Source organism: Astatotilapia calliptera, chromosome 13 (genome assembly GCF_964374335.1).
Source record: "Astatotilapia calliptera chromosome 13, fAstCal68.1, whole genome shotgun sequence".
Classification (NCBI taxonomy): domain Eukaryota; kingdom Metazoa; phylum Chordata; class Actinopteri; order Cichliformes; family Cichlidae; genus Astatotilapia; species Astatotilapia calliptera.
Window position 1 is genome coordinate 23,804,705 of NC_137434.1, and position 24,872 is coordinate 23,829,576.

Sequence of the window (24,872 nt, forward strand, 5' to 3'; positions counted from 1 at the left end):
TCAGTCACACAGGCCTGGAGACCAATTGGCTGGACTGTCTCTCAACTATCTGTCTCAGCTGGTTGGCAAGTGATTGATCGAGGTTGAAATTGGACACAAAGTGATTTACAGTGCTGCATTACAATAATATTCCTTATGACTGAGCACATTGTCAGCTGTTTGCATGGAATATGCCAACTTGTCTGCAAACACTTGTAACTACTTGCCAAGAAGTAGTTAAACTATGAAAAGTGCAACGCAAAACATCTGTTTGCTTATTGCTTATAAAGTAAAAGTTACTCCTTTTCAAGGAAAACTAAAATGCAACTTAATTAAAAATTTACTTTGAAGGTGAATGTTGTATTATATGCAGCAAAGTGGAAGTTAATGTCTTGTGTGCAAACTGTGGGCTACTGTGGCAATCTGATATTGACCAAAACAGTCCCAAGTAGGTTTTTGTGCAACACAATCTTTTCTACTAATTTCACTTGGCAACAACCAGAAACCACTCACAATTGGTCAGGTAATAGATATTTTTGCCAAGTGACTGGAAGTTGCCAGCAGCTCACCAGCTGGTTGCTATCTCTGTGTGACTGAGACTGACTCCATCTATGACTGAGAATGAGATTCCTGTGCACATGAAAAAAGCAACAGAATTCTCTTTTTAAAAAAGTAACTGTACAGGTAGTTGGAAAAAGACCTATGCAAATTACAGCTTGGCCATGTCAGAAGTGGCAATGAAATTCATCAGGGCTAAAAAAGAAGCTTGCTCAAGTAAAGTGAAATAGTTCACATCGACTGGAATAATTCCAGAGGAGACCAATTCGGTTTGGCTGTATCATCTGTATGTTTCCACATATTTAAAATGAATGGATATGAACAGACCACTACAAATTCACCATTACTGATAAATGTCTTTATGAATAAGGTGGAGACTGATATATACACACTAACAATGAAGCGAGTTTGGAAGTGCCAATAACTGCATTTCCTCTAATGGCCACTTGTCACTTTTTAAATGCCCAGCTTTGTAACTTGTAGCTCCAAATAACTAAAATGGTGCTGGCCAAAATGCTAATGTTTAGACCTTAAAAACCCACATACTATAACTATACTGCCAAAAGTATTTACTCATCTGCCTTTGCATGCATACAAATCTGAATATCATCCTATTCTTTCACAAATGTTTGTAGAGGCAGTCTGTGTGGCTAGGTGTTTGATTTTATACACCTGTGACCATGGAAGTGATTGGAGCAAATTCAATGATTTGAATAAGGGAGTGAAAACCTTTAGCAATATGGTTTTTAGAGAACTGGAATTACCCATGTAACCAGTGTTTTATAGTGTGACATTTTGTCAAAGCTGTATATACACTGCACGTTAGGCAACAAAAGCACCATTCAAATACAATACAGGATCATGACACAGTAAATTAAATAAGAATTCTGCCAGTAGTTCAGGCAGTGAACTATAATCAACCTCAGCAACACATTCAAGGTATCAAGAGAGGTAGAAAGACTGCTCAGCTAATCGTGTGTGTTATTTTCTGAATTTCAATAACTCTATTTATAATTCACTTATTCACCACCTCAGAGGATTGTGGCTTTAAAGAGCATAGCTGGACTTATCATTTATCTTGTATGTGTTAGATTCCAGGGAAGATAAAACACCTCTACTCACATCCAATCATCATCATGGCCACAGCAAAGATTTTCTCTCCGTCTGTCGTTGGGGCGATGTTACCAAAGCCTATACTTGTCAGGCTAGTCATGGTGAAATATAAAGAAGTGATGTAGACAGAGTCATTGTTAGGCCCTCCATCCCAGTTCCCTGAGCTGTCGTTGTAGTAGTATGGTGTGCCCACTGTCTCAGCCAGGATGTAGAGCCAGCTGTCCTTCCGAATGATGTTGGTTTCCTCATCAATAATCTCATAATAACCAATGCTGTACCTGCAAAGTGCAAAAATCAATCATGTATTTTACATTCCATTTCATTCTTAATATTCAGTTCATAATTACATCTACTTACCAGTAGAATTTGAGTCTTAAACAAGGCCTAAAAAAAGCTTCTAGAAATGCTTCCTGATGCTTCCAGATAGACGTCTTCTATCAATATACCGCTACACACAGAAGCCTTCACACTATGAGTCTATTTTTTTTTTCTTTTGGCACACTTTCCAAAGCAAAATCTCCAAGACAGCAGCTTGAATTTCAAAAAAAAAAAAAAAATAACCCACTGTTTATAACTTTTTAATGGTACCCATAATGATTTTTTTGATTACTCCATGTCACTGTGTGCTTTCTAGCTCCAAAAATCTATAGAAACAATGACTTTCCATATAAAAAAAATATTGCCGAGTACTTTCTACTGAGCCTACATGAAAAATATTATGTCAACAAGTCCTTCTGAGTTATAGAATGAAATTTCTATTGACTGCTAATGGTTATGCATTGCACACAAACAGTGTAGACTCAAGATTCAAACCATGAGTCATCAACTGCAGAAGTTTCTATAGAGATGAAATGTACATACATATTTAAACTGACTTGTTTTCAGTTTGCTGTCCTGCTTTATGAAACAATGTTTAAACGGTGAGGAAGAGGTAAGTAAGGAAAATAAAATATCCCATTGCACATCCTCCAGACTGAGCTGTTGATGCATAGCACGATGAATTCAAGTAGATCAGCACTTTCTGAAATACTCAAACCAGCCTGTCTGGCACCAACAATCATGCCACATGACTGATTTGATATTTACATTAATGAGCAAACAAACAAGTGTATCTAACAAAATGACCAGTGAATGTACAGTCATTCATCTAGTTAGGGAAAGTGGCAGTGATTGGGGGACAGTTTTTTTTGGTTTTAAGGCAAAAAAATTAATATCCACCAATTCACTTTAATTTCAGGGAACTGACCTCTGAACTTTTCAGATTGAGTGAAAAAGACACACAGCTTAAAATACATCTGCCTGAGTTCACTATTAACATATAAAAGCTCAAAGATACCTAGTTTCTTGCAGAAAGCCCTGGAGATGAAAAAATACCCCTAGCAATGCAAGAAACGCTGTTTTCATTCTTTCTTTCTGTTGTGGGTTTCTCTATGGAAAATTACAGAATGCATTTCCCCTCATCTGACTGTATCATCTGAATATATTTTTATATAGCCCCGAGGAAGCAAAACTCAATAGTTTTTATTGCATGGTTTGATTATGACTTTCTTATTTACAGCCTTGGTGTTCATGTCATGCTGCAACCACCTCCATTTTTTCCCTTGTTATAAAAACAGTGACAGCAACAAGGAGAGAGGGAGGCTACGGCTGTTGCTCCTGTCATCTCACTTGATGATGGTTTAACTTTTCTCAAGTCGGCGACACGGTTCGGCATGTGACCATGGCAACCACAGAAACCATTTGGAGGGAAACGATACAGGAGCTATTTTTACCGGTATTATTGTCTGCTTCAGCCTATCAAGTTTGATTACACTGTCTGGATCCAAAAACAATCTTTATGACACTGGTTACAGCCTCCGTTTGAAATCTTCTATGTTAATATGTGTAATTAAATGTAGTTACGAGGGCTTTTCACGAGACCTCTTATGAAAATGAAAAAATATCTACAAAGGAGAAATGTTCATCATAAACTGCCAAACATATTCTCTGTTTTTATGCATGCAGGACATTAACTCGTCATGATGGGCTCTGTCAGTCACTCTGCATGTGTAGACATTCTTATAAACATAATAAATCAAGCACGACACACAATGGAGAGTTAATGCTTCTGCCACACTTGCCCCCTGTAGAGCAGAAGATCTGATTAGACTTTGGAGGCCTTTGCTCCATAAATTTGCATATTAATGGGAAGGGAAAAAAACTAATTCCCTTGAAACTACAATAACGCTTTCTTGACTTTAAAGTGTGGAAGAACATGCAGTTTAAAATGTGTGAGAACAAGGATGTTGACAAAAAGTAACTGATAATTAATGACCTCATTATCTTAATCAGTGACCTTGTTTCTATTAATTAGCTGGGCTGTTATTGCAAATGTGGCAGAAAATCAAAACATACTATGTAATTCAAACCTACAGTAAAGTACAGTAATACCTCAAATGTCACATGATTACCTGTTAAGATGATTTTAGCAATTAAACTAGAATTCTGGTTTTACTGTATGAGACAAAACTGTATTATTATTAATAAAGGGACTTGAACATACCAAATACAGGCCAGCCAGTGAGCAGCCAGTCCAAAAACACACACCAGCAGCACCAGGACCGCTGCTCCGTACTCAATGTAGTGATCCAGTTTACGAGCTACCCGACCCAGCCGGAGAAGCCGAACCACCTTAAGTGAGCTGAATAGACTGCTGATGCCCTAAAACAGGAGAAAAGTACACACAACAAAGGCAGGTATCAGAAACTATATTTCAAGATCTTTCAAACTGATATGATTTTACGTCAAGCTCTTGTGAATAATATCCAGCACTTTACTTTATCTACAATAATTGTTCTGCACTAATACAAAGCTTTTCTTTTAGAAACGCTGTTTATAAAAACATTTAAAACACATAATATTACACTGTGTTCTTGTTGGCATCCATGGATACCTTGTAGAGTAAAAAGTAACCAATGGTTTGATGAGCAGGTTGCTGTTTGGTTACTCTCATCTCACAACATTTCACATGTGTCAGGTGGAGGTGGAAATGTACCACAGAGTGTAGTGGTTACAAAAAAAAAAACAAAAAAAAAACAGGTAATTACCAAGTCATTTGTCTTTAAGTGTTAATATAATTTAAATATTTGTTGCTACTTTGGAGATATAATTTATACAACTGCATTATAATGTATTCATAAGTTTTAGCCAAATTTATTTAAACTCTTGAATTGTTAAAAAAAAAAACAATCTGCAAAGCCCTGCTTGCTATAAAAGCTATTTAACATGTAACATTTCAGCAGAATAATAGTTAGAGCAATAGCATTAGCAAAGTCTTTAAAAATTTCTTTACAAACGTTCACCAAATGTACACATATTTTTCTTTGGTCATCTACTTCACACTAGTAGTGGCTATATTCCCCACTAACAGCATGCACCACCCACTGTTTGTTAATCAGTGATATAAGGTAATAAATCCTAATTAACAAACATATTTTAATCTGTATCTGTTCAAACATGCAAAAGTAGCAGTGGAAATCCAAAATCCGAAAATGAAATAAGATTCAGTGTTCTACTGTGTAATGATGTAATGATATATCAGAATGCACAGAGTGAAAAACAAAACCTGAGATGCATTTTAAAGAATAAATATGAGTGTTTATGAAACATAACGTTACAGCAAACACAAAATACACAAATAAGACGAGGAATAACAAAAGACTCCAAGCATCTGCTCAGCTGATTTTGAAAACATTTATGTAAAATGAGATTAAATTTTGCAACTTCCTTCAATTACATATCCGGCAGCTAAATGTCTGCTCAGCTTAACTGTATGCTGAAGCACCAACACAGTGATTCAGACAGACAACTGCAATCGCATCAGTCTCCTTTGCAGTTCAGTGCTAGTGTCATAATGCAAGTGTGTGTGTGTGTGTGTGTGTGTGTGTGCACGTTCAGTCAAAGATATTGATTTTGCTAATGTGCTGTGGTCTGCAATGCCAGTACAACTGCAGTGCTCGCTGTCACTTGATCTGATCTAGCTGCCTGCCAGACACCTCAGGTTCTCTGAAATCACTTTACAGCTCTGAGCTCTGCCATGATTTAATTATCAGTGCAATCGTGCTTCTGAGTTCTGCTGCAAACTCTACAAGCACAAGTTGGAAGAAAACTTTGCCAGTGAAGAGATACGAGAGAGATTTAATCAAAGGACAAGCTGGTAGATGTGCTTATTTGCCTTTTTGTGGAGATGCACTTAGATTAAATCATCATGTCTGTGCACTAAATATGGCAGTAGAGCCACAGTTATTCCAAAACACGCATGCCAGCATTAGAGCTCATCCATGATCACAGGATATCTTGTTTGTTTCAGTTAGATTTGATTTGTGGTTTTACCCAGAGTAATTACATTTTATGATGGATTTACACTGCCTCATAAAATGTATACCAACCTACTGGGGGCTGAAGGACAATGTGATTGGATGCTCATGTTGCTGATGCTACTGCAGTTTGGTGCAAGTGGAAACAGCACTGAGTAAATTAGAGTGATTAAAGTATACTCAGTTCTTGTTGTGCAGCTTAGTTTAAGATATCATGTAGAAAAACTAGAAATTCGCACAATTAGATTTAGTTTAATGTCTGAAAATTGAAAACTGGATTTGAAATACTTCCATTTCCTACACACCTGACAACCACGCAACTTTTTTAATACAATCTACTCTCACAACTAGGATTCTGTGGTATTTACATTTTTACGTAAAACTAAATGGACATTGCCGTGAGATTGCCTTTATTTTGCATGATTTGGGACAAAGCAAACGGTTCAGGTATCACTGAAGAAAAAAATCCTAGTGTTATAATAATATTCAATTTGTTTGCTGGGATGAGCCAAGAACACTACAGTTTAACTGTAACATAAGATATATTTTTCACTAATAATTTCTTTAAAACAAGCTTTTTATAGATAAAGTTTACTCTTAATAAAACTAATAATAAATAAATTCTAAAAAATCTCAGATGTGTAAAACAATGGTTGAATGTCATTTTATCCAATAGATAACAGCCGTTTTTGTTTTTAAATTTAAGCTTATCATTTAAAAAAAAAGGCACACTGTTGTTATCTCGTGTAACCGTTTAATTGATCTGGTCTTGCATGTGTCAGGTACATAATTAATTTCATATGACATTAATTTGGCAGCTGTAGCAACACTAAAAAGTTCAATATTAAAATACGTGGTAAAAATTCTAGTTTCTGGCTGTCATAGTCCTCAGTTTTTTGGGGGGGGGTTCTTTCTCTGTCGGTCTTTTGTGTCTCTGTCAGTCTCCTGTGTCTGTGTGTTTTATATCTTTTTTTAGCTGCTTCATGTTTTATTATAAAGGTTATTTCTCATGTGGCTTACTTCCTGTCTGTGTTCCTTTCTCACCCTTGTTATAGTTTGGCATAGCTCACCTGTGCTTCATTAGCCTCTGAACCCGGTTATAAATTTTGCTCTCCCTCAAGTTTTTGGCTGCATTGCTTTCCTTGACCCGGAGTTGTTAGGAGATTTAGTATTTGTCCTTTTGCTCTTTTGCAGTTTCCTGAATTTTCCTGCAGCAACTTTTGTTGTAACATAATTCTGCAAGTTTCAGTAAAAAGCCTTTTATTTAACTTCCTAACAGTGTGCAGGTTAATGACCACCTTAACCTACAGACTGGATCTATTTCAGAACTTTGCCCTTAAACTCAACTCTAAGGTAGCCAGTTAAGTAATGAAAGCCATCAGAGATAGCTAACGGCAAGAGGTGGTTCTTATACAATGTATATGTGGTATATATGTATACCACTCTATATTAGAAACACACTATCTTAAAAGACATTTTTAATCCCAGGATGACTCTTGTTGAAAATTTAACTATAGTCAGTTTGTCATAAATGATTGCTGATGTGAGGACTCAATCTGCTCTTGTGCAATTTTAATGAACCTCATTTTTAAATATTGCATAAGACAATCCTGGCATTAAAAAGCTTTGCAGAGAGAGCGAAAAAAAACAAGAATCCCATATCTTATCTTGACAGTTCATGCATTTATACTGCCATATCCTCGTTGAGAACATTGTGCACCTATTATAATTGTTAAGGCCTGATCGATGTGTGAATGTGTGTCTACAAGTAAAATAAAAACACATTCTATGATATTCTAATCAAACTGAAGCCTACTTGAGTGACAGCTCGGTGGTTCCAATTCTTCCCATCACGTTCCATGCATGAACACAGGCAGAAGAGGATGGGGGGGCCATGCAAACAGAATGGAAGGATAAAAAGAAGAAAACAAAAACGAAGCACAAGTAAGAGAAAACATACTTGATCATTGGTAAGCGATGAATAAACACAGTTTAAAAAAAATCAACATTCAATAATCAAACAAAAGGAAACACAAAGGAACATTCTTATCTGTGTTTTGAAAGTGTTTACAGTGCAAAGCACGCACTCAAAGCTTTATTATTTCAAACCACTTGCAACATGAGGTGGTCCATTTATTGTAGTTTTGGGTTATCCCCGAGTGAAAAACCAAATCGGTCAGTGTTTCAAATTGCCAAGAATAACTTTGACAGCGGCTCCCCGTTAATGAGCTTCTCTTTTCTATTCGGAAACCTGTTGGGGGAAAACAGCCATCAAAGTTATTCATGTCAGCTGTTAAGATCTGCTGCAGCAGCAAGATGTTTCCATACCAGTTTAATAACACAGGCAATTGTTTGCTCACTCTCATTTACCCTTGCCAAGGATTGCCTCAAAGCAATTTGGAACAAATTGGAGTCACTGAGTTGTCGCAGAGACACAATGGAAGATGATCCTGAGTTTGCGGTCATGGCTTTGATGTCGGTTTACAGCCAATGCATCCATTACCTCCATTGCCGTATCACATTTCTTACTCACAGCAGATGCATACATAAGTGTTAGGCTGCACTGTTTCATGTAAGGCTGCATCAAATAATTATCTTCGCTTTGATGGATGTTTTTATGAATTAGGTGGTAAATGTCAAGTCCGTAAAATAGTATCTCAAAAGAAAGTTCAAGTAAATAGCTCTTTTTTTTACTAGCTTTGAAATCTATATAAAAAAATTATAATTATATCCAACTGAGAAAACCACTGACCTTTGAATATCTGACATATTGTTTTGATAAACAGCTTATAAATGGATGACAATCACCTAAATGGATAATTATTTCAGAAGGCGACACTGTATCCATGGCAGCATAATAAGCAAATAATCACTTTAAAATGGAAAGAGTGAAAAATAAAAGTAACACATGTTACAGAATAAGGCCAGCAACACCTGACAAGCAGTGTTTAGTTGTCAGAGCTACATATCATATAATATTCCAGCTACGTCAATGGAATAGCAAGTGACGTCTTTTCAAGTGCATACCGAGCATGCTCAGTTTACAGTATACTGCACTGACTATACTGTGCAATGATTCTGTTTCTTAGACAACTGGATACTGCTGGATGCCATATGGTGAAATCGAAACACATGTATGCATGCAGGTTTTTCAGTTTTTGCATGAAAGACGACTGTTAAAGTTACTGAGGACTGACAAAATGTAACCAAACTAAAAGCACATCTTTGTAGCCTGGCTCATACATTTATTTCTAGCTATAAAATTAGCTTTTACATGTTTTTAGTATTATTTATGATTTTATCATTTCCTCTATGTTCAGTAATCAGTAAAGAATTTAAAATTGCATTAACCTGCATGAAATGCACACTATAAAATAACTGATTATTTCAGGTGAATTTTAAGGGATCTATAAAACCATTTCTTCAGTGTTTGTTCAGTTGCTGAATTAGTAGCCTAGGGAGTTCTGATCCCTAGTAGCGCTGTGCATCGGTTATAAAATAACCCCAATGCTTCCACTTCCCTGAGTATGTCGGGTCCTCTTGGGTCTCCGTTATGCAAATTTGATCATCAGAGGCCTCTTGCAAAAATCCGCTTGCTCTCTCAATTTCCTGTGACCACAAGTTCTGACTGATGCACCAAAAACAGTCGCTTCTGAGTTCCAGAGCAATCTGCTGCATTTGTATTCAGGAGAGTATAGTCAGCCAAAATGAGTCTCCAATTTATTTTGGATACAACACACATTAAATTCAATTCAATTTTATTTATATAGTGCCAAATTACAACAGCAGTCACATTAAGGCATTTTATATTGGACAGTAGAGACGCTATAATAATACGAAGAAAACCTAAACAATCAAACACTCCAGCTAATGTTTGACCTCAATGCTCAGTGAAAGAACACAATCCATGTTTGATCCCAATGACATTTCAATCTACTGTCAAACCAGCCAATATTCACAATTTAAATCTACAATTAATGATGCATTTACTTACACTGGCAGCAATTTATATAATCAACTGTCTTTTTAAAAAATAAACTAAGAAGAACTCTGTAGCTCTTTCATATACTTTCAAAAGATTTTGTCAATGACAAAATCTATTCAGACAGTCCATGGTTGGTTTAGTTTTTCTTTAATGAGCATCACACGATCAAATAACATCAGCATTCAAGCTACAAAAAGGTTGCTGCTTTTCCTTTCTACTGACCCCCCTGACTGCTCCGGTCAACTGAACTCGTCAGCATTTAGAATGCTGAATCGATGAAATACTAGAAAGGCTGAAATGCCTGATCTGCAAGCACAACTAAATGCTCTCTGTCCACCAATCAGCTTTACTACTGCACATCTTATACTGTGTGGGACACCCAACAGTGCGCAGTGAGAAACTGCGCCGTAAACTGCTATTACAGTGTTTTACACACATACACACCAAGAGATGTGGCACATATACACACACCGAGACACAAAATGATACACTAATATAATGAATACTGGCAAATGCAGGACTTTAAAGTGCCACGTTTGTTTGAGGGGGGGTAAAAAGATCTCCAGATACATTTACGCCAGATTCTGAAGCTGCGTTTTCTCCTCGGACATCTTTAATCACAGAGAGCTAAACATGTAAAATATTTTACATGTAAACCTTCCTTCAAGTTATTTTTTCTCTTTATTCTAAATGCAGATGAGAAATGGTATCACGTAATAGACCAAATAACCTTTTTTCCCTTCAGAGAACCAACCAAAGTTAGGCTTTTAACAAACCTTCCTTCATCACATTATGAAACTGAAATTTATCCATTAAAAATGGACTAACTCAAAGTGCTTGTCTGGTAGAATGGCACTATTTCCCATGATTATTCAACTGTCATTAGGTGTTAATGGCTTTAGGGCATCAGTGACACAGTGGAGCACTGGCGAGTGGCCGAGTTCAACAGTGTTAACGCTCCTTCCTCAAATTAAAATGTGCCAATTATCTCGAGATCCTGTGATGGCTCTCCAGCAAACACTCATCACTATAGTGGATCATTTATTCACAAACAAGCATATTATTAAGCCGTTCATTAAAACTTGTTTTTTAATGTTCCTACCCGAAATAACAACCAGTGAACAGGTTCTGATACAGAGTAGTTGATAATGTGGTTAAATGGCTGCATGGTAACCTAATAACCTGTCCATCAAATCATTATTTACAGGATTTTAATTTGATTTTAACAGTAAAATTATTTTCCCGTTGTTTAATCTTAATGTGAAGTTGCTGTTGATGGCTCTGAGAAACCAAAGTAAGAAAAGTCCTGATTGGTTTAGAGGGCTTACAGTGCATTTTCACATTTTAGAGAGGGTCATAGAGCTGGCACCACATGCTGTAAAGAATATATCACAATCATCTCACAAACTTTGGATTAAAGTTCATTTTAACTGTTAAATCTTTACATTGGCTGAAGAGTAGTGATGATCGCTTAGCAACAAACTTATTTAGATATATTTAGATCCAATAACTAAGATCCAACTAAGATTCTCGAGCATTTGTTTATCCGCACAACAACATACACTGTTCTTAGGGTGACTGATGAGAGAATAAGCAGCAGAGAATGCAGCAGTAATCTGATGCAAAGTGATGCACTTATCACCAGCAAAGTCTTCATCTTTAACAGCCATGTATGTAATCTAAGTCCCTTCTTGTGAGAAGTTTGCAGCAAGAGAACATGATAAGCGGCTGCAGTCACTGTGAAGCGCATGCCAGCATCAGTGCTTAATCTACTCCGATAAACCATTTAGTGTACACCTTTCAGAGTAACACCTATCCAGATGTTTTATATTGTGTTTGCTGCCCTATAGGAAAGAAACAAAGGCCTGGTTCATGCAATGTTATCTTTCCCCCATTGTTACTGCAGAGATGCATATGTCAAACTACTAATAAGAAGACATGGAAGCTTAAAAACTTTCTTAGAGATCAGTTATTACACAGTGGAAAATTAATTTCATGCTTTAATATGTTAATATATTTGTGTATTTCCATGTTGTTTAAAGTGAAATTTTAAAAAATTAAATAACGGTGGATAACATGTATTTCAAACATCACTGTTAAATGATGAATTCAGTTTGACTGAAGAGAATCAGAATTAACCACAACATTAAAACCACTGAAAGCTGAAGTAAGATGCATTCATCATCTCATTACTACTCAATATTCTGCTGAAAATCCTTAAATCCTGGCATTCATGTGATTGTTTCCATCTTAAAACATTCTTGCAGGTCTAGCATAAAGGCACTCCCTGACAGCTGTGTCCTCCTCTAGCAGCAAACACCTTTTGGGAATAGCTTGGGGGAACACTACAAAGAGTCTAAGGTGGCATCCAGAGAGGAATCGACATGGCAGCCAGAAATTCATTGACAATTAGTGACTTCAAGTGTAACAACGGGCAAAAAGACCAGCTCTAAGACAAGGATACAACAGCGAAGGATACTGTTGATTTACTGATGACAGATGGTAAACACATCAGGGGCCTACTACCTAGGCAACCGGAGGCTGGAATGATCACCAGTGACAAAATGTCACCTACAAAGTGACGCGTGACAAGCTAATCACTTAAAAACCCCTTAAAGCACCATCCTCTGAGGTACCAGACATGACGGACACCACCAAAGGTCCATATGGCTGATGGCTTTTTATTTTATCACCAGTTTAGAATAATTTGCTTGTTACTTCAAGGTGTTTCAAGACGTTATTTAGACTGACCAACAGTCTAAAAGGATTAAATCTAAAATGATATGCATTCATATTCCTTGATTAGTAGAAAATGGGGAAACAGCCAGTAACCACTTAAAAATACCTAAAAATAATACATTCAGTTTCTGCCAGGTCAAGACAGTCCAACTGTTTTGTTTACTATGAGCCAAAGCAAAGAAAAACAACATCTGCTATTATTTGGGAGTCAGGTTTCGAATCAACAAATCATTTGAGCCATACGCACAGTGCTGCACTCACCTCATCTACATTCTCGAAGGCGTTGATGACATCATATGGCAGGCATGACAGCAGGTCAATAACAAACCAAGTCTTAAGGTAATTCATTCGAATCAGCTTGGGGTCTGAGATGACCTCACCGGCAGGTCCAACAAATGTGGTGTGGAAGTTTAAAACTATGTCCACCAAAAAAATGACATCCACAATGCTGTCTACCACCAGCCACGTGACGTTGTTCTGCTTCATCTTGAAGGAGACATTGTAGGGCACCATGATGGCGGTGTAGAAGGTGAGGATGAGGATAACCCAGTCCCATGTGGTCTTGAAGAGGCAGTAGTGCAGGATGATGTGAGGTGGAGTTTTGGGAGTCTCCTGCTTGTACTGAGGTAGGATATCTGAGCCGAGCTGCAGAACCTGCACAAAAAACCCAGTTAATATGTGAAGCTCAGCGCAGACAGGTAAATTGCCACAATGGGGAGCCAAAAATGCTGCAGCTAAGGTTTGCTAATCCTTTTAGTGACTGAAGTTCACCTGCTCATGAAAAATGTGTCCAAAGTTAGCTCTTGTTCATTTACTCCGTTTTCCCTTTCATACACAATATTCATATTTTTATTAGATTTTCACCTACTAATGACATTTAAGCACCATCTCACATCTGTGGACATTTTATTTCCTACAGAATGTAACACTATTTAACTTCAACAGTGGAAAAAAAATCTGAAATTAAATCCAATGAGCGAACCTTACCTCAGCGAGGCGGGAGTGCTTGTGGACGTTCTCTCCTTTGTGAACCGTGGGCTGCAGCTGTTGTAAGACTCCTCTGCTGCTTGTTAGAGCACGAGTCAGCCGGGCAAACTTTCCCCAGCCTGATCATTAAACACGGATAGAAAGCAAATTTTCAATATGAGTCTTGATACTTCAGATTTTTCCAGGGGCTACAACACGCTTTTGCTGCTTGTAGAGTTGTGGCTCTGAAATCACTTTTTTCAGTATTGAACATTTGCTCAGCATCTGCTACGTATGCATATTAAAGCTTGATTATTATCTGGGTATGCAGGGCATCAACAACTTCAACAAGCTTCAGATTTCAGTTTGAATAAATTCATGATTCCTCACTTTTACAAAAGGCCAAGCCAAGAAACACAGTTTCAAGGCTCCTGATACAAACTGCCCAGCAAAAGGTTTGTGGGCATTTGCACAGATCTGTTACGTTCCCATCACAGCTTTTTAGGCAGGTTGAATCTGGCCTTCGACTGGACTATGGCAGTTTGTCATAGATTTGCTGCTATGAGTGGGATCACTGTGCTGTTGCATGACCCAGTTTTGACTACGCTTTTACTGTCTGACAGACGCTCTCACATTTGACAGTAGAATACTTTGGCATAATGAGGAGTTCATGGTTGAGCAAGCTGCAAAACAAGCCCAAATCATCACCCCTCCATCACCGTGCTTGGTATGAGGTATCTGTGCTGATATGCTGTGTTTGCTTTCACCAAATGTAGCACAGTGCATTATGGTCAACGGACATTGTTAGAGAACTTCTGCAGTTTGCTCAGATGTAGGTTTGTAAAACCTAAGCAGTGCTGCCATGTGCCTTTTTAGAGAGAATAAGCTTTTTCCTGGCAACACTTCCAAACAACCTGTACTTCTTCAGGCTTTTTCTAATTATGCAGTTGCGAAGTTTAACATTTAACATGCTAACCGAGGCCTGTAGAGTCTAAGACAGGGCTGCCCAATCCCAGTCCTCGAGAGCTACTACCCTGCAGCTTTTAGATGCATCCCTACTCCAACACAGCTGAATCAAATGGTTTGATTACCTCTTCAGCATGCCATCGTGTTTGGCAAAGGCCTGATAACAAGCCATTCATTTGATATGGGTGTGTGGGAACAAGGATGCATCTAAAAGCTGCAGGACGGTAGCTCTCGAGGACCGGGATTGGGCACCCCTGGTCTAAGATGAAGCCCTTGGATTTTTGCAGTTTCTCTTAACGTTACACGGTCTGACCTTGTGTAAATTTGCAGGTACGTCTGCTAATGGGAAGATTGTGGCATTGTGTACACACACAAAGCTGAATGCTCCGGGCCAGAAAAAAACGTTTCCTGTTATAGAGGTGGTCACACTTACTGATGATCAATTAATCAAGTGAATTTGATTAGCAGCACCTGGCTGCTACTTACCGTCTTAATTTCTGTGAAAACAGTAAGGGTATACTTACTGTACTCATACAAAAATCAGAGTCATGATAGACATTTTTAAGAAGGGATATTTGTGCACAAACATATACAGTGCAACTTATTGTGTGTTTTGTTTTTATTTCCACAAATCTATCAGGTCGAAAAATGGATCATATCACACAATGTTTAGATTTCTGCATCTTTTGGTCAACAAAATTGCGTGGGTGGCTTTGGTTCACTCTCATTAATGTTGTTTATGGTCACAGCAGGCTGCTGTTTTCAGCAAAAGCAGCCTACTGGGCACCAAGCAGCAGACAGACAAAGTTAGCCACTGGCTGGTGTACACTGTTGAGGATTCAGAATCATAAATTTCACTAAAGAGTTGGTGAAAACTAAAAATAGAGCACAGATGAGTGGAAATATTGGACCTATGTCCAATTAATTAAATTGTGAATTAAAGGATGAATCCTAATTATTAAAAATACCACTCCCTCTCTGCTACATGTGGAAACCGGCAACTGCTAGTTAGTTTAGTGCCCTATAGTGCACATAAATTTATTTTTTATAGTGATGAAATGCATTTGTCCATCAACCCTCCAAACGCTGTTTTGGCAGTATGTTACTACAGTCTCCAGTATCAGTGCAGGGAACACAAACATACATGTCTTTTCATCCTACCTGTTGATGCTCAAGCCTGAACTATAATTTCAGTTTCATGTTAACGACAAACCCCGTTTTTGCCCCTATTACTGGATGCACTCTTGCACTAATTCATGTTCTATTTTATCTGTCTAACACTCATACAGTCCAGTGAATAACTTTTTGTGCTGTGTACTGATAACTATGAAGATGAGGCACATTTGACTGGTGAATGGTGAAAGCAGGCAGACTGATTTGACTTCTACCTCTGAAGTAGATCATACGGGTCTATCGTGTGTAGTGGAAAAATAGATCTAACAGGATTTTACAGACTCATGTGGCGCCCAAGTATGGATGTACATTCTTTTTTTCCCCATTTTACCTCCTCTCACCCTGTCTGATAAAAATGTGAAGTTAAACAAATTAAATTTGCCCAGAGTCTAACCTTTGGAAGAATCGTCTTCAATAGGCTGTTTAAAGGCTGTGATGTCGCTGAATGTGCAGAGAAACAGGACCACTTTTTCTTGTTCATTACGAATGGGAGCAATCTTCACAAAAAACCAAACAGGCGTCCCTGAAAGTACAAAGAACAGCACACATTTAGCTTCATCACCTGCTTCTTATAAAGGGAAAGAATCAGTGTGTGCATATAGCATAGTAGGAATCTTGATGGCCTTTCAAAACTTTGCATGTTACACCAGCAACAGGAAACAAACAACCCCACATTTTGCTGAGGAAGGCTCCTCTGGTCTGGCTCTCAACCAATTAGTACATTTCTAGAGGTAGAAATGTTCTTGGCTGCCTTTGAACTCTGCTGTATGTTACAGAGGCTCTGAATACATTTGCATGATGAGGAGACTGTGGAAGTTTTCTCTTTTCTCGCATGTAGAGTCGCTACTCACTGTTTTTCTTGTACATCAGTATTTCAAACGAGTTCATCTCATAATTCTCAAATGTTAGTCGCATTTTTTCCGTCGTGTCCTTGTCTGTGAGCTCCCCATACATGAAGCTGGAAAACACAAAGGGAAATAACAATTTGAAATCTTAAAAGAGAAGCAGCTTTCTCTCTTTTACTAAAAGGGTGGTGAGAAAGGTTTGAATGGGAAAATATCTTCAGTGTTAGATTACCTTGTGATATTTTGTTCTTTTGGCTTAAAATCAAGCACTGCTTTGACAACTTTTTGTGTCACTGCATTTACCTTTAAATCATGCCTCGGTCAGGATTTCCTCTCAGTTTCACCTCAGTTATAAAAAATGATATCTAAACTAAGCAGACCAAGCTGTGTAAAATATCAAGTGGGTTAAAATTCATATAAATGTATCCTGAAAACATAAAAAGACAAATGCAGCCCTGGATGCTCATTGGCCAAATGCAAATTAAACCTGAAGATGGGTTAAGCAACCACGAACACTTTTAAGCACACTACAGAGACATTCATCTCACTTTACTTATTAGTGCCAGCCTCAGTAGCAGCCTGCTCCAGTGTGATCTAAATATAGTCTGTTATGAAATACAAAAGGAAGGCTAAATTTAATGAGACTAAATTCTGATGCTGCAGAGACTTTTCAGACCAGCGCTTGATGTAACATCAGTGACGAATGTCCTCATCTCACACCTCCCGTCTTTCCCCTGTGCGGGGAGGAGAATGACATTCTTCAAAGAAGAATATGTAAAAGCAATTCCTCAAATCACTTCATCATCATCATCATGTGTGTTTATAGAAGGATGTAACTGATGTGCAAAAAGAGCTCGTTATTAGACTCTGGAGAAATGAGCATACATCTTATGTTTGAGTCATCTTCAAAAACATTAAAAATCCATAATGTGAATGTTTTATGAGCTCATAATAAGGCACAGGATTTTTTTTGATTTTTTTACATCAAATAAAAATAACTTAAACACCAGGATGATTAAAGGTGCCGGAATATGTCTGAAGAGAAAGTGGCTACTACCTAAATGACTGTTTTTTTTAAATGGTTCAGATTAAAAAATAAAATTGATCTGGAAAGTGATCTTCCAGTAGAGAACCAATGGACACAGCTAAAAAAAAACTGCAAAAAAACCCCCCAGAGTATCGACTCATGTAAAGAAATGCAGCATATATGAATTATTAACATGAGAACTGTGTAAGCTGCTGAGTATATAGCCAGTGACTCTATTCCTAACATACAGCAATGCATAAAAAGACAGTGTTGTATAGTTATCTTCCATAAGCAGTTAAACACTGGCAGTAACACCAGCGCTGCCAGGTTTTAATGAAATAGCTGGTTTTTGTTTTGCTTCTTGCTTGGCTCAGATTCAGCCTTTATGACCATGTTGAGGGCTGAGATATATCAAATTTTCTGCTTTCACAGTCACTGCCATGGGAAAATCACTTTATTACTGTGGTCATAATAGCCTTTTATACAGCTGGAGTATTGTAATTATGTATTTCAATGCCAGTTAAAATATATATATTTAAGAGAGGTTGGCACAAGAAACTGTAGTTTCAACCTGAAAGTCTTTTGTTTTTTAATAATACCTTTTTTTTCCCCTTAATTATTTGTGTTTAATGTAACTTTTTAAAGTATTTCTTTGTGTAAGAATAATGCCCCATTTAACATGATAAAATTAGACGTTTTTAGAGATTCTTCTGACAAAGCAGTAAAGCACCAGGAAATCTATTCTTCTTCTTCTTCTTTTTCCCATGCTAATAGTGTTTGTGCCACAAAAAACTGTAAAAAAGTATTAACGTTGATGATATTTTTCAAAATTTCCACCACTACTCAAGGTTTCAAATCCCTTCTCTCGGGATAAATTAAATATTGATAACTATAAAATAATAATAACCGAAAAAATAATCTCAAAGAAAGGAGGCGATGCTAGTGTGTGCCGCTTTCCTAACATCTCCCTACAGCAAGACTACCTCACAAAATGCTTACCCTGTGATTTTATAAGGCCTATAAACAGCCCCTATTGGGTGTTGCTAATAGATCAGCAGTTGGCTTTTGTCATACATATTTAATAGCAATTATTTGCCTCTGTTTAGTTCACCAAGATCCTGCTTTAGACTTAAGAAATCCCCACAAAGAAATACAGGAATAAACGTGTGAAGAAGTGTAGCTACAAAGAAACAGGAATAACCAATAAAATGCAGAAATAGAGAAATGCAAGTTTATATACGGAAATGTTTTTTTTCATTAATTCGTTCACTGATAACTACTAATCACCGATTCCTCTTTTTACGCTCATCCTCACTCTTGTGAGCCGTTTGATAGTAAATGCTCAGTATGATCTTTTCACCACAATAATTAAGTAATTAGTGATGAATATATCTCTCAGTGTGTTCTCCTACAATTCATTACTACCTATTGCAGAAATAACGCATTAGTGATTTATTAATTATCAGGTTTCCTCCCTCACTCGTTTTCTGCTTTCCATCAAAGACATTTGGGAGATTTTAAGTTTGTTTGTCTCCCTCTTTCAAACAGAAGCCTGCACTTGATTTACCGACCTGATATTAAACCACAACAAACCATTACACATTGGCTTCAATATTTGTATTGGCGAGTGCTCTGCAGCTTATGTTTGGGCACCCGAGGGTCTAAATCAGTAATAGCCGCAGTGCTGGCTGTAACAAACACCATCTCCCGCAACAGATGAAATCTCCCACGTTTTTCAGATTTGGCAGCACCAACTGTTTCACTGGGATCCTATTAATATGGTGGTTAGTGGCATCCTTATTGTAGGCACAACAAACACAAGTCCTGAAATGATTTACTCACTCCAATAACCTTTTATTCCTTTATGTTTATGTATATCTACAGGTTTACCATTATAGTCGGTGATGCAAAGGCAGTTTCAGCTGTTACAAGCTGATTACATCACAGATTTGTGTCTGGTTTCCAGCTCTGTGGCGGTGCAAAAAAACCCAAAACAATCTGCTAGACTGTGTTTAACTATGGGAATATCATATCAGATCTAATTGAGTGGTCTGTGTAATTTGAACTTCCTCTGGTGAGATGCTCTGGCAAAAAGAATTGATTCTCCTGTCAGTTGGGTCTCGTATAAAGCCAGGCCTTTGACATAGCAAAGTTAGCCCCACAGTGTCACTAATAACTGTGTATCCACATCTTAATTGTTAGGTTTAAGCTGATAGTTGTATTTTTAGGTTTGAATTTGTGACAAATAAATCAAAAACTGATCACTCGGCTCTTCAGCCCTGCTAGAGACGCGGCTTTATAGACAGCATTATCAATCCCATGTCAAGCCCAGCAATTTGGCCCAGACTGAAATATCCCACCAATATTGCCATGAAATCTGTTCTGATCCCCTGACTTTTCCTACAAATGTGTCATTGAAGTTGGCATTTATGATTGGGAGTGTTAGGTCATGTCTCCTACCGGATTAAACATAAATAAACTCTGGTGATCCTTTAGGTTATAATGCAGGAGGAACAGCAGTAGTGGTTTTTGCATGTTTGTCACACTTTTTGTTTACAAATTATTACAAGTTCAGTTTCACTAGCAACACCCAGCACTGATTACTGGCAGACCTGTTGAATCAAGAAAACCTAAAAGTGAAGTACACTAAGAGATCTCAAAACACAACACATCATGCCAGAATTTAAAGAATTCAATATAAAAGTCATTGTAATCTCTTGGTCTGGAAAGGGTTACAAAGCCATCTCTAAGGATTTGGGACTGGAAGCAAACACGGTGGGAGCCATTATCCACAACTGGTGAACACTTCATAGAGACCAGCCTACCAAAATTACTCCAAGAGCACACTGACGACTCATCCATGAGGTCACAAAAGAACTCAGAATATCTAAATAACTGCAGGCCTCACCCTCAGTTAGGATCAGTGTCCATGATTAAACAATAAGAAAGAGACTGGGCAAAAATAGCATCTATGGAAGAGCTCCAAAGCTGACCAAAAAGAACAAAGAGCCTCACATTTGCCAAAAATGTCCAGCCATCAGTTCATGCTCTGAAGCTCAAGCACACTCGAGTTATGCAGCAGGACAATAATCCATAAAACACCAGAAAGTCCACCTTGACAATCCTGCAGTGTGGCTGAATTAAAACAATTGTCTAAAGAACAATGTGCAAAAATTTCTCCAAAGCAATGTGAAAAACGGCCAGTCACAAACACTTGATTGCAGTTCTTGTTGTCAAAAATGGCACAACCAGTTGTTAAAAGAGCAGTTAAATTTTCACACAGGCAGGTTTGGATAGCTTTTTAACCCCCTAATAAATGAAAATATCATTTAGAGTGTGCACTTTGTGTTTACTCAGGTTATCAAGGTTTAATTAAAGTGATAAGATGATCTGGAATATGTAAATGTACCTCAAGTACAACTTCACTGTACTGAACAACAAATCCCATTACTGCAGACGCTGCACCTGACCAGAAGCACCTCTTGCTATTTCATTAAAAAAATAACAGAAAAAACATTTGCATGTACTGCTGATGGGTGAATGTTCCTCTTATTCTGGTAATTAACAAGCAAATTTGCGAAGAAGTTCAATCTGAAAACACTACATATAGTCAGTTGTGGCATGTAGGGACTATTTGCAGTATAGGCTATATTTTCCATTTCAATTAAAATAACTCCAAATATTCATTAAAGGCAGATCTCTCGGATCACAAGCAACTACTGATTACATTATCCTCCTTAAATAAGGCTTTCCCACCTCACAACATCAGCGCGCTCTGCTTGGTGGTAGAAGGTGTAAATGCATAAAAACAAAGGAATTCACAGTAACTGCATCCATAACTAAAAATGGCTCCTATTGTGACAGAACTACATATTAAACTGTCTGATGTCGGATCAAACCCCATATAGATCTTTTAATCACAGGACCCAAAGTAATACCATACCTATGTGATCAAAGGATCTAAGTGAGGGCTCCACACATTTCTTTTTAATGGAGAAATTTAAACTAACTTGATTAAACATAAAGTGTGAATATTTTAGCATTGCCAGGAGCTCATCGAGACAGCAGCGGCCATAACATGTTCTCAAAGTGTCACTGAACAATCTTATTTATTTATTGACGAGAAACAGCTGTAAAAAAAAGTTAGTGCCATAACAACTAAATGCTTGAGGGCTTAATGAAGTATTTTGAGTCTAAATTTAAAGTTTTCAGTAGTACAGTACAATACAGTACATTACCTTGTTCTAGGCCAGGTTCGTGTTCAGTGTTGGGTTAAAATCGTCTGTAAGCTCCAATTTTTTTTACTGATTCTTTGAATTTTCAGTACTGTAAGTGTAAAAAAAAAAAAAAAAGACATTCTGCTGAAGGAATACATTTTTACGTGCAACTTTTTGAGCTGTACGTTAGAAGAAAGAAATCACAGCAGTGCAAACAGTATCAAGTATCCCTGGAATTTGCACACGTTTAGTTGTTTGACTGCTGGACCTAACTGCACTTATAGCAGCCCATAACATTCAAATAGATCAAGTCTGAAGTAAATCTAATGTGTAGAGCTGCTCTCTTGGCGTATTTGTACGACTGGTTTTATGTTTTGTTTTTTATATTCTTTATACATCCCTGGCACTCATTCTAATGATGTCTTTGAATGAAGACAGCTCTTAATTAATCTACCAATTATGTGCTGAAAAATAGCCAAATTACATGTTAAGCCCTCCTTTTACATGATGTAGTTTTAGGTTTTGCCAACCCAGAGCCAGGCTATGTTAAACTTTTAGTTTTTAGTTCATTACTTCTCTGTAATTAACAAATAATTGTTAAAATGAACAAAGCTAATGTTTATGTTGGGATGTGTTCTTGAAATTCTCTTAATGAATTTAAATACGTATGACAGTTTCTTGTTTTTAGCTTTTAACGTACAATATATTAATAGATAGAGTTCCCTTTTGCCTACCTGCAGGTGCTGCTTTTCTGCATCACCTCTGCTCTGTGATACCCCGACAGCTTGCAGAAACCATCATTGCTGTAGACGATGGGCCAGTCCACTATCTGAGCATTTCCCAGGACAAAGTTGGTATCTGTTTTAGAGTGAACAGGAAATAAAAAGGGCAAATAACTCGCAGCATTTCCTAAAAATAGCATTGTAGTGTAACATACTTCAACTACAGGGTAAGGGAAAAGACCTGTATCTTAAACTGAAAAAGTAAAAAAGTTATTGACCACTATCCATCTATATCTGTATCTCTCTTTCTATTTTATAAGCATATGTTTATCTTAGTAATATCTATCATTAAAAAGATTGGTGACTTAAAGCAGTTTAAAGATTTTTATTAGAGTCCACGGTCGCCTACGGCTCATTAAACACTCAGGGCAAGTGTAAACAAATGTAACCAAACATAAACTCTTTGCTTATGCAGAAAGCATCCAACTATCTGCTTCATTAACTTGCTTCTTGGCAGTGCAAAAACAGGTTTTTATTGCTTTTTTATATTTACCTATGTAGAGTTTGTAACAGGCCTAATTGGCTGCTTAATGTGTGTGTGTGTGTGTGTGTGTGTGTGTGTGTGTGTGTGTGTGTGTGTGTGTGTGTGTGTGTGTGTGAAAAAGTAGTTATGTTTGCCATTAATTTATAGATATAGAAAACTGTAAATATCTGTATCTACCCTTTATGGAGAATAGAACACATTTGTTATCATGTGGCATATTTTGAATTATTCAGAGCAAAACGTATTTGTGGCTAAATGTTAATAAGCTTAAATAACCAGATTCGCATGCGTACTTGCTTCCATCCTTTTTTCAACCTGTCAGCAGTTATATAATTAGCCTACTCAAGCTGTTACTCATGTCGTAATACATTAAATAAACAGATAGATTTGCTATTTTTTTTATTTTAGGGGACATTTTAAAAAACCGAGATAAAGTACTACATTGTGCAAATGACTGCAGTGGGTTTTTCTGGGAAACTTTGAAAAACTCAGACAAATTTTAACATGAATATGTGTCACTTTTACAAATAACATTTGCATTTAAATGACAAATGAAATAACTTGTGCATATGCACATTTTGATATTTAAAATGAGGAAAAACATTACGCATATAATGCCTGCAAGCTAGCTCACACAATGTTCTACAGGGATCAAAAACAAAGGAAGATTTTGGTGATTTTTATGGATAACATAATAAAATAAAACATACTATGTAGTAGTGGACATAGTGATTTTAGCTAAGATGAAAAACTAAACATACAGGCATAGACTATAACAATGTCACAACACTGAGGTAAAGGAGCAGGAGGGAAGGAATTCAAAACACTGGGTCACAAAACACAGTTTATATATCACATCTAAACACAAAAACACATGAATAATCACTAAAAGCATGGGGACGATGCACAGAACATTTCATGCCAACATGTTATTTTGCAGTGAACACATGTTAATGTTGGGATCCTGGGAGGAAGGAGGCATAAAAGGAGGCATCTGTTAACTCACTAATGGGTTGCAGCAAACATTTCAGATCTGAGCTTTGTAAATTAACAGCATTTGGTCTAGAACATTAAGTGTTACATTACAAAAAGAGAGACACTGACGGGGGGAATATGAGCAGCACGCCAAATTAAACTTCATAGTACCTGTCTGCCTATGTGACAGTGTCCAAACTGAAATGTTTGAAAAGAAAAGAGGGTTAACAGATTACAGAGAGAAACATGCACTGAATGTCAAACAAACAGAGACACGCTTGTGTTTAACTTGAGTAGCTGCTGATAGACATTTAAAGCAACTATCTGAAAAAAAACTATTCTGATTAAGTTAACACATTAGTGGCCACATGAGTGCAGATAAAAACAGAAACAAGCATGCAAACTTAATCACATTTATAACCCTGTGATCAATTTTTTTAAGCTTTGATTTCATCTTTAATAACTTCTGAGAGAAATATTTGCCACTTTAGCTGCTAATGGATTCAACTTTCTTCAGCTAACATCAGCTTCACTTATACACCCATTGCCCCGCTCAGTAGCTACACTTGTTCAACTGCTCATTAACAAAAATATCCAATCAGCCAATCGGCAGCAACTTGACATATGTAGGAATGCAGCTATGGTCAAGATGACCTGACAAAGCTCAATCTGAACATCGAAATGGGAAAGAAAGGTAATTTAAGTGAC

General features: G+C 37.3%; 1 protein-coding gene across 3 annotated transcripts in view; it reads right to left on the reverse strand.

Moving 5' to 3' along the window:
• The window catches only part of kcnh1a (potassium voltage-gated channel, subfamily H (eag-related), member 1a), a 58,826-nt gene that overhangs the window by 30,912 nt on the left and 3,042 nt on the right, over positions 1-24,872 (reverse strand). Inside the window, exons 2-9 of one of the 3 annotated variants that reach the window (XM_026190875.2) lie at positions 22,658-22,781; positions 16,686-16,792; positions 16,229-16,357; positions 13,717-13,835; positions 12,991-13,383; positions 7,822-7,848; positions 4,193-4,350; positions 1,660-1,928 (exon numbers count right to left, since the gene is read on the reverse strand). In XM_026190875.2, coding sequence (XP_026046660.2) covers positions 1,660-1,928; positions 4,193-4,350; positions 7,822-7,848; positions 12,991-13,383; positions 13,717-13,835; positions 16,229-16,357; positions 16,686-16,792; positions 22,658-22,781 — 1,326 coding nt within the window. The remainder of the gene's footprint in view (positions 1-1,659; positions 1,929-4,192; positions 4,351-7,821; positions 7,849-12,990; positions 13,384-13,716; positions 13,836-16,228; positions 16,358-16,685; positions 16,793-22,657; positions 22,782-24,872) is intronic. The other 2 variants (XM_080288302.1, XM_026190878.2) reach the window with 2 other exon arrangements.